This window comes from Melozone crissalis, unplaced genomic scaffold (assembly GCF_028551555.1).
Source record: "Melozone crissalis strain CALT ecotype California unplaced genomic scaffold, PUWL_Pcris_2 ptg000038l_1, whole genome shotgun sequence".
In the NCBI taxonomy this organism is placed as follows: Eukaryota; Metazoa; Chordata; class Aves; order Passeriformes; family Passerellidae; genus Melozone; species Melozone crissalis.
This window is the reverse complement of record NW_026535816.1, coordinates 5,820,614-5,834,687: the sequence shown is the minus strand read 5'-3', so window position 1 is coordinate 5,834,687 and position 14,074 is coordinate 5,820,614. Positions and strand designations below refer to the sequence as shown.

General features: G+C 41.6%; 1 protein-coding gene across 1 annotated transcript; it reads left to right on the top strand.

Annotated features, from left to right (window-relative positions):
• The first annotated feature begins 985 nt into the window (after nucleotides 1–985).
• Nucleotides 986–7,539, top strand: OLFML1 (olfactomedin like 1). The gene is made up of 3 exons (XM_054283722.1): nucleotides 986–1,134; nucleotides 3,023–3,311; nucleotides 6,612–7,539. The coding sequence occupies exons 1-3, from the start codon at nucleotides 1,009–1,011 to the stop codon at nucleotides 7,388–7,390; spliced, it is 1,194 nt and encodes a 397-aa protein (XP_054139697.1). The 5' UTR covers nucleotides 986–1,008; the 3' UTR covers nucleotides 7,391–7,539.
• Nucleotides 7,540–14,074: the final 6,535 nt, after the last annotated feature.

Here is a 14,074-nt window from a genome sequence, read left to right as displayed (position 1 = left end):
GAAAGAAAAAGAAAGCTTGGTAAATGTGATGAAAAATTAAAAAAACAAAATTGTAGAAAAAGAAAAATGGGAGGGGTGAAAAGTGAAGAGGTGGAGAATTCTGAGAAAGAGAGGCATCCAGCTTGGCTTCAGATACAAAGGCAGCTTTTTAAGCTCCTAGCACATGGTTTTCTAGCAAATAGTGTTAGCATGGCCACGAGTTTTTCCAAACAAGGCATTCAGTCAGGAAAATTATGAAATCAAATAAATACAAATTGCCTCCAATGCAGTAGGCTCGTGTAAGTTAATTACAATTAATTTTTAAGTCAGACTAAGTAGAATTATAGTTCCAAAAAAAGATGTCTGTCATAAACTCCACTGAATGGACAGAGCTGTGTTAAGGGTATTGTTTTCAGCTGGAAAAGTAGTGTCAAGAGGAAAAGGAGGAGGAACTTCTTTTAAAAAGAGTTTTATGTCTGGTTTCCAGTGCCACTGTAAATAGGCTGAATAGTGGAAGTGAAATGAGTTGCTTTAGGTGGCTTTACAGGCACAGACACCCAGCACCAGAGCTCCCTGTGTTCCACCCACTGTGAATCCACTCTGACCTGCAAAGAGCACACTCTACAGGACTGGTCACACGGGAAAGCGGATGGGAGGAGAAATGAGGGGAAAATAAATTACTTTTATTTGTATTATTTAATAAAATTTGGCCTACAGGCTGGATGTGACTCAGTGCTGAACATCTGGGATTGATCATAGGATCACAAACTGAGAAGCAGTCATCTGGCTCCTAGAAATAAACACATTCAGTCCCTCTGCCACAACGTTACTTCCTTAATGATAGAATGCAACAGCCATTTTAAGTCCTTTTAATCTTTTCAGCCACGGTACTTTTTAACTTTTTAGTAATTTTTACTATTATTTTTTTCGCTTCAGATGACGGTAAATTGCATTTGACCTTGGACTGGCAGCGTTTGGGATTGCCCACAGAACTGATTCACCACTTTCCTCCAAAAGCCTTCTGGTGCCATGGTAGCCTTACAGGTCCATTTCTTGCTGGTTCCATCCCTCATGAGCATCCTGGGAGCAGCACAGTATGTGATGCAGGATGCAGCCCTGCTGAGCTACATTGACCAGCGTTTTCTGTCTCTGGAGGTATGTGCCTGATGAATCCTTCTGCAGCAAAAAGAGGCTTGAAAGTGTGTGGATGTTCTGGGGCCACGACAGCCTGTATGATATGTCAAATCAGGAGGGTGAATTTCCAGCTTTGTCCAATGGATGAGTAAAATCGTGGCTAAAACTTTAACTGTAATGATCCCAACTCATCGCATCGTTTGTTGCAGGACAAAATTTCATAATGTTATGTTTTTATTCTAATTTGTATTTTTTTTAAATGGCATCATTGAATTTAGCTATAAATGCAAATGTTTACACAGAACGGTCACAGACCATCCCAGGGAGCAGTATAAATATATTTTCACCTGTAGAAGTGCTGTCAAGTATTTGTTAGCGAGGAGATAGAAATTTATCAGGTATTTTTCTCCTGTGTGCAGATAACCCCACCTGGAAGGGCAGTTTAAGTCACATTCATGCAAACCAGCAGTGTATCTGCACTTCAAATAAGCCCTTAATATCAGAGAGACTGAAATGCAGTCCTTTCAATTCCTTGAATTCCTTTCAATTACTTATATAAATGTACCACTTCTTGCTTTTTTTTCCTACAGTAAAAAGCTACCAGTACTGCAAAATACCTCTTCAGTATTGTGTGTTACCATCATATATTGTTTATTTTTAATTATTGACATGTCCCTGGCTCCTGGCTTACATTTTCAGACTCACTGGGAAGCTCTAACTTGCCTGATTTGATGTCCCTTTCCATACAAAGCCCTCACTAGTCTTATCTTCTCAACACTGAAGGATTAACCTGATATTCTCTTCCCACTGTGTAGATGGAGATTTACATTTTCTTTGCCACTCTAGGAGTAGCTTCACCTGGCAATTTCTATTCCTTTGGCACCCATTAAAAATGAGGTAACCTGTGGCACTTGGTGCAAGGGGCACAAAAGGAACAGGACAGAGAAGTGAGGCAGATACTGATGACAGCACTTGAAAGCATCTAAAATAAAGGTTTTGTAGAAAGCAATTAAGCAACTTCCTGGGGGCTCATGGTCTTGTATAAATGGGGGAGAGAGGAGGTGGCACAGAAAGCACAGCTCACAAAGCAAACCAACCAAAGATCTGCTCAAATTCTTCATCTTCCCGAAGTGGCAGCTGAACTACTATTTTCAGGATACCTATGAAGCAGCTGCATTGCAACAGAGAAACATATTTCTTACCTTTGAAAACACTGATAATTTAAATTTAGGTGTAAAGAAATAGGTTTTTTGCTTTCTATGTTTGGGGGGGTTTGTTCTTTTTTTTGTTGTTGTTGTTGTTTTGGGTTGGTCACAACTTCTCTGAGGACTTTTCCTGGGGAAGGCAGTGAGAAGCACAGAGAGAAGAAGAGAAAACAATTCTTGTCTCTATTCACCGCTCCTGTTGTTTTTGCACATGTGGAATGTGTTATGGAGATTGCTTACCCGAAGTGATTTGTTCATTGGATGCTGGTGAAGGTTGTTTTGATTCCTCGGCCAGTTGGGTCAAAGCCGTGTCACGGCTGTCTCCAGACAGACACAGGGTTTTCTTTAGTATAGTGTAGTATTCTTCAGTATAGTATCTCTTTAGTATGTAATTTAGTATAGTATTAGTGTAATATTATAGCTTAATAAAGCATTTGTTCAGCCTCCTGAACCACGGAGTCAGAGCACGTGTTGGGGTCGTCCTGAAATGACGTGCCAAGTCAAAAAAAATGTGGATTTTTGTCCAGACTTTTGAATGCTGTGCCAGTCTGAGGTGTTCTCCTCACACAGACACCCTGGGCTGGAATAGATGGGTGCAGGGCGCTGGGAAGGAGGGAGCAGCAGGGTTGTGAAAGTGACCATGAGCGAGGTCGCGGTGCACGCAGAATACCCACGTCTGTTCTCTTCCCGTGCTCTGGCTGAAGAGGAGGCTGGAGAAGTGCAGCCAAGACCTGCTGGAATACGTGGATGAGTTCAGGGAGCTCTCCAAGGCGGCGCTGGCCCGCCTGGCAAGGCTGAGCACCGACAAGGCTGAGCTCAAGGAGGATGTGGAGAATCTGCTCACGAGGGTCGAGCGCGCCCAGAGGGACATCGACTATTTCGGATCCCTCACGGATTCCAACGCCTGCGTGGAAGTGCACGAGGACCTGCTGAAACAGCAGCTGCTGGAAGAGGCAGAGGAGAAAAAGAGGCTTAAACTCATGCTTAACGCAAGTAAGAGCAGTTTGTTTTTCAGAGCTTCGGTGTGAACAGTCCCACGTGCGCGTGCTGGCGCGGGGATAAGAGATTTTCATCCGCAAGGGGGTTTGGGCTGTGTAAATGCAAGACTTATAAAACTCATGTATATGCAAAAAAGGTATGGGAGAGGGAGGGAGGAAAATACAGTTCAAACATTCACTTTGCAGAAATTCTACTGCATATCAAATTAATTCTTTGGAAGTTACTTTTTTATTATAAAATCAGGTAAAATCCTCTGAAGGTGTGATGTTGCAAAGTCCCAGAAAAACACATTTCTGAGTGCTGCAGCTGTACTAAGGAAGTAATAGTGGTCTTTGCTTTTTGGACTAGGCAGGGTCAAAACCTCAAGTCAAAAGTAAATTCATGGGTTAATAAACTACTTAATTTACTTCTACAATTCTTACCAGCTTTACTATCCTGCTCTATCATCCTTCCTTTCCTTGTCCCCTCCTTCAATAAGAGAGCACACTGGCTTGGCTGTCAGCAAAGCTTAGTTCTGATTTGTAAATTTGGTGTTATGGTACCTAGCATGAAAAATACATGCACAATCTATAATTTTTTTAAAACAAATGACATTCCTTAATTATCTTTGCCTTAAGAGGTTTTGGTATGTATGTAAACTATATATTACAGACAAATTTAAAGAAGACTTTTCATAGTAGTAAGAAATGAAGAGTAAATAATAAGAGATACAAACCGAAATTTTTAAAAAGTGAGTGAAAGAACTTTAGCATCATCAATTATACAATTCCACTGACTTCAGCAGAATGAGGTTGATTTAATTTTACACAGAAATTTACAATTTCTTCTTAGACTTTTTAAACAAATCAGTATTAAAGCAGATGCTTACAGAAACAATCACCTATTCTGCTTCTGAGTCTCCTCATACTCACAATTCAGTGCTCTGAATATCAATAGTTCTGTTTTCCATTTAGAGAACTTTTGAACATCAGGCATTTTTTTCAGAGAGGAAAAAAATTGGAGATTTTTAAATTGACTGTGGTTAAGGCACTTTGAAAATTGTACCTTTCTGAGAGTTTCAGAGGGGAAAAAATTACTTTACATTTTCCTTTGTTGGAAATTATTACTTTTAACTTTATTGTAGCAGCTCATGGGAACTTTATTTTCAATTTGTTCTCTACTGTCAGTACTAGTCAGATGCTTTTCCCATTGAATTTGATGTCAAAAGTATTCCCTGTGCAGATTTTACAGCACTTAGAAAAAGTAGGAAGATCCTCAACTCTAGAAAATAGCAGCTCTTCTTCTATGCTTTCATGTCTTAACCAGACTCTATGATTATTTTTGCTGAGTCACTTCAAAAATACAGCAGAAAGGAGGGTTTTTAAGTCCAGCTTTGTTACTGTGTTTGGGTCAAGTTCACACAGAAAATAACAATCAGACAAAAATCTGGTTATTTCCCCTGCAGAGGAAGATGCTGCTAAGGCTGCCTAGGGTTTTTGTTTCAGCACCTTTAATTTTTTTTTAATCTATCTGATCAATAAATGTTAGGTTTGAGAGAGCTGTTGTGGCTTGCTGAGGGAAGGCACTTCCAGAGTGAGGACTCCTCTGAAGGAAAAAAAAAAAATCCACTTTGTAGCAGCAATATCCAAAAGCTTTGATTAGAGGGTATCAGTGCACACAAATTACATAAAGATTGCTTTCTACAGGCAACTGGAGTCTTGCCACTGACTTCAATAGGTTCCTATCAGGCCAAGCAGGGGGGCTGGTTTTGCTTTCTGCATTTCATCTGCTGCCAGAACTTCCTGCCTTGGAGCTTTGTTTGTCCTGTTTGCTGAAATGGCTGCACTCCACCGAAAGCAATTCTTTCAACTTCAAATGCTGCACCCTGTAATTTATGAGTGCCTTTGGTAAACAAACTTGGTTAATATGCTTTGCAATAGTTTTGTTGGTTTTTTTTTTTTTTCCCCCTGGAAAGGATGCTGCTTGATAAAGATCTCAGAGTTTAAATGCCTGCGTCCTCCCAGGCTTGGTGCTTTCTGGTCTGAAACCTCCCTGCAGAGGGCACAGGGAATGTGAAGGAGCCAGAGCTGTGACCTGAGGCCAGTTTTAACCCTACAGGGGGGTAAAGAGCTGGGTGGCTCCACCAGCCACGCTCCTGGCACAGGAATTGGCAGCACAGACACCACGCCAGCTCCTTCAAAGGCCGCCTCAGTGCACGCACACCCCTGCTCGTGTGATCTATATTCCGTTCTTGCTCCCTTCTGTGCAGGTGCTGGGAAGGTGAATGGGAAGATAGCCCAGTTTTTTGGCGTTCAGTTATGCTGATCTCTTTTTGTTTCTATTTATACTATAAATGCATAAAAAAGAGGCTATCTGAGGATAAGACCAGTCGTGAAACAAAAATACTATACACGTAGATAATGGATTTTAATTTGTATGCCTCCAACAAGAAATAAATCTGATTACTTTACTGTGTTGATCTAAACCAGAAGTCAGTTCTCTGAAGTAAAAATTATAGCCCTGTAAACAGGCAGACCAGGCAGACAAGAATAATCACAAAATCACTAACTGTGCTCTTGGTCTCCTCTCAGACACAAAAACATCCAAATGTTTTGGATAACACTGGTGTAATAGAACAAAACCAAACACTTTACAGGTAGATGAAGATACTACAGTTTTATTAGCAGGAATATGTCATAATAATATCATAATATTATTCAAATACAATATATATCAATATAGATTATATATTAATATATTATTGTATAATCATTATAGAAAATAGTATATATAATATATATTGTTATATTGTTATTTTATATAATATTATTCAAAAATACTATAATATTATTCAAATATATGATATATGCTATATTATTGTATAATCACTGTATACTATATATAATATATAATATATAATATATAATATATAATATATAATATATAATATAGAGAGAGTATATAATGATTATATAATATATATACGATATATATTATATAATCAATATATACTATATATTATTATGTAATATATAGTATATATTATTATATTGATATTTTATATAAATATTATTAAAATATATTCAAATATGCTATAATATTATTCAAATATAATATATAAAACTATTCTCAGTACTATTTACCAGAGCCACACTGCTGACACCTTTACTGATACACTGACTCTTTTTTGAGTCAATCACCTTTACTGATATATTGATGAATTAAAAGGAAACTAATTAATTCAAATAAAAGAAACTAGAAAATTTACAGATATTCTAATTTTATTTTTCTTTGCCTTTGGTTATTTCCTTGCAGGTTGTGACCACATGCTTGCAGGTATTAGGTCCCTGAAGGTGGTTAAGAAGACTGGAGGAAAGCACGGCTCTTGGATGAAAGACCCCGGCAAAAAGCACGCCAAGATTTATTTATTAAGCGGCTCTGTGAATAACGTGGTTTTGGAATTTGCGAATATCATGGCTTTCATGGAGAACAACCAGACTCTGAAGGCTCGCAGAGTGCCCTTGCCGGTGCCCTGGGAAGGAACTGGCCACGTCATCTACCAGGGCTTCCTCTTCTACCACAGGCACGGCTCCTTGAACGAGATCGTGAAGTTCCACCTCCAGAGAAGGAGCGTGGCTGACCAGATGCTGCTGCCAGGGGCTGGGAGGATTCCTGCCTACCAGCTCTCTCCGCAGACAAAGATAGACCTGGCTCTGGATGAGCAGGGGCTGTGGGCCCTCCACGCAGAGCCAGAGACCGGGGGGAACATTGTCCTCACCAAAATCAACCCCGTGGCCATGGCGGTGGAGCACAGCTGGGACACGCCCTGCAGCAGCAGGGATGCTGAGGCAGCTTTCATGGCCTGCAACACCCTGCACGTGGTCTACAACTCTCCTTCTGGGGGCTCCTCCCGCATCCAGTGCATTTATGATGTTTTGGGGGCTCTGAATGCTCACACAAACCCAGGACTGCATTTCCCAAAGCGCCAGGGTGGCCACTCCAGCATGCACTACAATCCTAAAGAGAAGCAGCTCTTTGCTTGGGGTGATGGGTCCCAGATCATTTACAAACTTCACACAGAGAGGAAAGTTTAAAACATTCAGCAGCTTTTCAAGCAGCCCTAAAAGCCACCAGTCCCAGGTGAACACAGCCTTTTATGTGTATTAAAGTTGCATTATACCCAGCTGTTACAACGTTCATCCATTTTACGTAACTTAAGACTTATGTACCCCAGTAATCCTAAAGTCCAATAAAGAATATATGAAGACTGAATGAATATAAATTACATGATGACTAACTGCCACACATACACAACCCCTCCTGCCCCCCCCCCCCGCCCCCCAAATTAAAGTCTAAGGTTAATTTGAAAACAAATAATAGCCCATTTCTGACACCTTCTCTTCCTATTGAAACTATGTTTTCTGTTTCAGTGCCATGGAAATCAAATCAGAAATCCTTCCTGTCCAAAACACAGTCTGACACCCTTTCCTAGTCTGAAGATCACTATAGAAAGCCTTTTAGTAAGCAGTATAAAATCACATGCTTCCAGAGAAATTAGATATCAGTTTTAACAGGAGAGGTTTATTTTACCACAAACTGTAGGAGTAGCCAGCCCCACAAACATGGTTTATATTTAACATAGAACTCTCATACATCACGTCAAGGCTACTCCTGTTCATTGAACCTCTAGAGTATTTCCATGAAAATTCCACACTTCTTATCCACATAGCTGTAGAGACCACTGTGGATCCTGCCAGTACATCAGCTGCAGCCAAACATTCACTTTTTTCAGCTTCAAGGCACCACTTTTCACTGTTTTTGAGCATATTGCTGTTTGCGCGTCAGATGGAATGTTCCTAGGTGAGCTCTTCTGGGTCACACACCACTTTGGAAGGTTTTACATGTCACTCTTTGTTGTTATTGTCACTAGGTCTCTTTCAGCATCTACTTGTGAGGCATTTGCCCCAATGTTTCAGCTCCTATTGGTTACAGCAGAGTCTTTCTCATCCTATCCTCCACGTCCAGGACAAGGTGGCTCAGGTGAGCAGGGCATGGCACTGCTCAGTCCTGGGTTTGGGAATCACAGACAGACTCTAGGTATTTTTGTTTCAAAAATAATGTTTAAAATGTTCAATAATGTTTAAAAAAAAGGCTTTTAATGTTAAATACAGGTATAGACTGTATTTTTTAAATTTATTTTAATGACAGCTGAATGTCTAATAGCAAACAAACAAACACACCAAAAAAAAAAAAACCTCTGAAAAACCACAAATAATGGTACTTGAAAAGCAGTCCACAGCTGTTGCTACAGAAAAGCCCATTTTGTTCATTACACTGAGAGAGCTGTTGTTCTGTTTAAAAATAGCTTCCAGAGAACAGTCAGACATCAGGGAATGATTTTGAAAAGGAGTTCCAGAGCACAATTAGGAGTGTATCGACTGCTGGGCTGCACCAGTGACACTCTGCCTTTGTCACTCTGAGCAGGGGTAGTGAGTGGGGCACAGCAGACAGAGGGTGCACAGCCACAGACACCCCCAGGCTGCCAGGGGAGTGGCCTGGCACTGCTTTCCTGGCAGAATTTGGCCTTTTATTCCTCCTCTGTAAAATTACAAACATGTAAATGCCTGAAAACGGTATCAGCCGCCTCTGTGAGAACTTTTACTGGAAATTACGTGTGACTTCCTTTATTTAAGAAATAAAGTCTTTGGGCGCAAATGTGGATTGAATCTGCTTTTTAGAAGAGGGGGTTCTTGGGATGTGCTTCGTGCACAGACAAAAAACAACTTAAATCACTTAAATCAGCGTTGCTCACACTCTTCCTGGAGCCCAACATAGTCCAGGCCACTGGTGCTGCAGCAGGGAACAAGCTGGGAAACAGGCTGTGGGTTGGGGTAGCACATGAATTTTGTGGCTGTAGTGGCAGCAGCATCTCTGGGCTTACAGCACCGGTGGCAGGTGAGGGATTCATATCTGTGAATATGGTCTGCTCTGCTGATCAGTGAACATTCTTGTAAGAAAAAGGTGGCAGGCACTCTCTTCCAGCTTCCTGGTAATCTCTGAAATATGTATGATGATTTCATTAATTTTCATAACATAGCACACAAGCAGATATTTTTGAGAATGTCAAAAGGACTGTCTGTTCAGAAAGAGAAAGGAAAGAACGACAAATATCTGAACTGAATAATCTGCTCCAAGACAGCAGTCTCCAAAAGGCAAGGACAAAGGACTGTCAGGAGGCAGGAGACAGCCATGACAAGACTGCATGAAAGGAGGGCATTGACTTCCAGTTCAGGTAGATGATATGATTGTTACCATGGAAATGGAATTGGTACAAGGGGACCAACACAGAGGAGTCTTCATCAGGAACAAAAAGCACAAATGAGTTTATGACTTCCACCTTCACCATCTAGATAACATCCATTACTCTCCTTGTTATTCCAGTCCTTTCATGCTACACTTTCTCCATGTGCTCGCTTTGCCTGAACCACCGTGCTCATTCCATGTGAACCACCGGCTTTTTGCTTTTTCATGTCCAGACCCTCCTCTAGAGGGGAATTCAATGCCCTGTGCTCTGACAGCAGGATCACCATTCTCCCAACAACAGCAGCACTCCTCAGTGCTTGGGCTGTGCTGCAGGTCCCTCACCCCTCAGTGACACTGCTGTCACCTCATCCTTTTCCTGCCCCTTTCCACTGTGAGAGCAGGTTTCACTGCACAGATGCTCCTCATTTCCCTGCCCTCCATTCCCTCTGCCATCTCTGCCCCAGAAAGGTGGCTCAGGTCAGAATAACCTGCAGTGATCATGTCCTGTTTGCACTTGGAGCAGTCAGAATTATCACAGACAGAAAAGTTTTCAGCTCTCTCGGTTTATTGACACCCACGTGATGAATTGGAGCTTTCTGACATCCATGTGCTTTCTTATTTGGATTTTGTGGATACCTAGGATCTGTGCCTGCTAAAAACAACTTAACCAGTAGAGCAGAGTGTGCTGCTAGGAGCATGCCAGTTTAACCGGGTTTATTTTCACAGTGCCCATCGGAGATAAGCTTATTTGGCAGAAAATAATCCTCCTGTCTCTTTTTTCTTCTTCATTCCCACCTGCCTGAGTCTGGAGGATGAGAGCCCCTTTTAGCATTCACTCAAGCAGGCACCATTTCAGAAAAACCCACACTATATGTTTGTGACAGGTGGGTTTATCACTAAAAAATGCAACTGGTGTCACCCTGCTCTGTTACGGTGCATGTTTTTCCCCCTGTGCTGTTTCCCACTCAGTTGCACGGAAGCTCAGCAAAGAAACTGCAGAATCAAAACCATTAAAATGCAGCTCACTCTCCTAATACTGAAGAAATAGCTCCTCCTGAAGGCAGAAATCAGGACCTGTGGCTTTTTGAGTTGTTTGAACTTTTCCTGGGTTTCTGTTGCATAGAGGAAAATAACATTTTTTTACACTTCCACCAGATTGAGCCCTGAGCCAGAAAAAGGAATGTGCAGAATCCCGGAATGAACAAAGCTGGAAAAGATCTCTGAGATTATTGAGTCCAATCTTTGACCAGGTACCATGACACCTCCAGGGATGGTGGCTCCACCACCACCCTGGGCAGCCCCTTCCAATGTCTAAACACCTTTCTGCTGCTGACATCTGGATATTACTCAGTCTCCTTTCCTGATAGTTCATGCTGGCATGGGTGTCATTTGTCTCAGAATTTAGTTTTGCAAAATATATCAAAAGCCCTTGTTATTTTAAACCACTTTTTAGAATGATTTCGAACAAGTAAAACCTTTATGTGGAAAATCTTAATAAAAGAACCTTCTTAATGCTCCCTGTGCCAGTGTCATATTTATTGCAGATAACCATCTGATGTTGCACTCATTTGCCTTGGAAATATGATTGGCATAAAGTCGTTGAAAAATGGAACATTTTATAATTCTTATCTGGGTACCCTTGTCCTATATTTGTGATAGATGAGGTTAGAAATAATATTTTCATGAGGATGTCCAAGTAAAAATCCCTTTAATAGAGGATTATTACACTACATTGTTCTGTGACCTCAAAGTTAGTCATAATTTTCTTATTCTTAATAAGGAAATTGAAAGAATCCAACATGTGAACACTAATTGTTAATGCAATGAGTTAGATCATGAACATCTTATACATTTTTCTATTATCCAATCCGTTGTTATAATTAACCTTCTATGTAGAATTTTTGGGAGCAGGGCTTAAATTTTGTCCTTCTCACATAATTCCTGAAACTCTCTGTAATTATTAACAAATACCCAGACAGAATTAAGTGCTTTAGTGGGCTTTTTAAATATAGGTTTTTCAGACTATTTAATTAAAGCACTACATGTGCTTTATCAGAATATTTAATTTAAAAAATGCATATGAACAATGGCTTTTTCTTCTAAAGGCCTTATAGTGCTGGCATTATCACTTCAGCTGAGGGTTAGAAGATAAAGTGTCAGCATCTATTTCTGTGCACATTCTCAGTTTGAAACCAGTAGCTGTTCCATGCAGACGGATGGCTCTCCTCAGAGGAGCTGCAAAGATTTACTTTGGCCTTATGCTCACAGTGTGTTTTTCCAAAAGCATTTTTAATGTGTCTGCAAGCTGCATCCTGCTTTCATGCCAGCTCTCCAGTGCCACATGTATAGCTGTGTCTGGCTTTGAAAAGATAGGTGGCTGCTAAGGAGGGCAGCAACATTCCTTGAAATGGAAAATGAAAACCCCCTCCCTCTGAATTATCGTAATTTTGAAATTAAGGGGCTCTCAGGCAAAGATATGGGAGTAGGAATAACAGTTCTTTACTAGGAAAATTAAAAATACAAATGCAATAATACAAAACTAAAAATAAAACACTGCCAGAGTCAGACCATGCCCTACCCCCTGTGTGCCAGGGCGGTGTCCCAGCCCCATCCCATGGGGGCTCAGCCCTCCTGCAGTGCCAGCTGTGACTCTGCTGCAGCAGGGATCCTGCACAAGGGGGGAGTTTTCCTCTGCAGCTCCAGGGCTGCTGCAGATGGGCCTGGGCTCCCTCTGGCCATGCAGGGCAGCAGAAAGCTGCTCCTCTGGCAATGCAGGGGGCAAAGGCTGCTGGGGTGTCCCAAACCTCAGATTGGATCCAGGCAGGAATGCTTGGCTCCTCCCCTGGGCGGAGCATCTCCCCATTGGGATGGTGGAATTGGATCAGCCATGCAGGGACACTCAGTGGCCATGGACAGCAGAGATCTCCTGGAGGGAGGGTTGGCTGTGGGAGAGATAAAGAAAAAACTTCCCCATGAACAGCAGAGAACTGCCCCACCTCTGACAGGTGGAGACAGAGCACACACCCCCAGCCACATCTTGTAACCTAAGACAAGCTTGTAAAAACAGCTTTGGCACAAAAGGTACAAAACCTGATGTAAAGCTTTAGCTCCTCTTTATACAGATCCCGAAAAAATGAGGGAAATGTCTGAAATCAGATATTTCAGTCCAGGCAGCAATCACCTCTGAAGTGTGTGCAGAACTTGAATCACTGTTAAAAACACAACCTCCTATGAGGGCCTCTAAAAAGTTCTATTTCAGTAATCATTTTAGCAAAAAAAAGGAATTTTGCTGCATGCTATGAATTGCTTGTTTACTCCCCCATTTTGAGAGCTAGTAAATACATCCAGAAAAAGAAGCATTTCCTATTCTGTTGTTTGACCATAAAATGCAAACATAAATTTTCAGGATTAATGACAGAAGTAAAGTCAAAAATGTATTGCTCTAAGTTTAAAGAACTTGCACTCAAACAAACTGAAACAACCTCCAGGCTACCCTGAATCCTTTTGTTTCCCCCCGTGGCATTGCTATCCTAAGAAAAACAACATATTCATATTCGTGCAGCATATTTGTTACCACTACATTCCTAGTCAGTCTGGTAAACAAATAACTTACTAAATTTCAAAGAAATGTGTAATTTGTGGTTGGGAATTATAGAATCATTAAGGCTGGAGAAGAGCTCCGAGGTCATCAAGCTTTGCCCGAATGCCGCATTCCACAAATAAACCACAGCACTGAGTGCCAAGGCTCCTCCTCCTTTGAGCACCTCCAGCCCCACCATCTCCCTGGGCAGCTCCCTCCAATGCTTAACCACTCTTTCAGTGAAGACATTTCTCCCTAATGTTCAATCTGAACCTCCTAGTCAGTCTGGTAAACAAATAACTTACTAAATTTCAAATAAATGTATAGGTTGTGGTTGGGAATTATAGAATCACTAAGGCTGGAGAAGAGTCCCGAGGTCATCGAGTCCAACCTTTGCCCGAATGCTGCATTCCACAAATAAACCACAGCACTGAGTGCCAAGGCTCCTCCTCCTCCTTTGAGCACCTCCAGCCCCACCACCTCCCTGGGCAGATCCCTCCAATGTTTAACCACTCTTTCAGTGAAGACATTTCTTCCTAATGTTCAACCTGAACCTCCCCAGGTGCCACTTGAGGCCGTTCTCTCTTCTCCTCTTGCTGGTGACCTGGGGGAAGAGGATGAGCCCACCTGGCTCCAGCCTCCTGTCAGGCACTTCTAGAGAGTGAGATCTCCCTGAGTGTTCTATTTTCCAGGCTAAACACCCCCAGTTCCCTCAGCTGGACTCTCCAGACCCTTGCCCAGCTCTGCTGCCCTTCTCTGGACTTACCCCAATGCCCCTCCTGCAGTGAGGGGCCCAGAGCTTTAAATATACGCTTAGAATAAATCTTTTCCTCAGCAAGTTTTTATTTAAAACAATGTTTTACTAACCAATGGGTATGAAAATTGCACTTTTTTC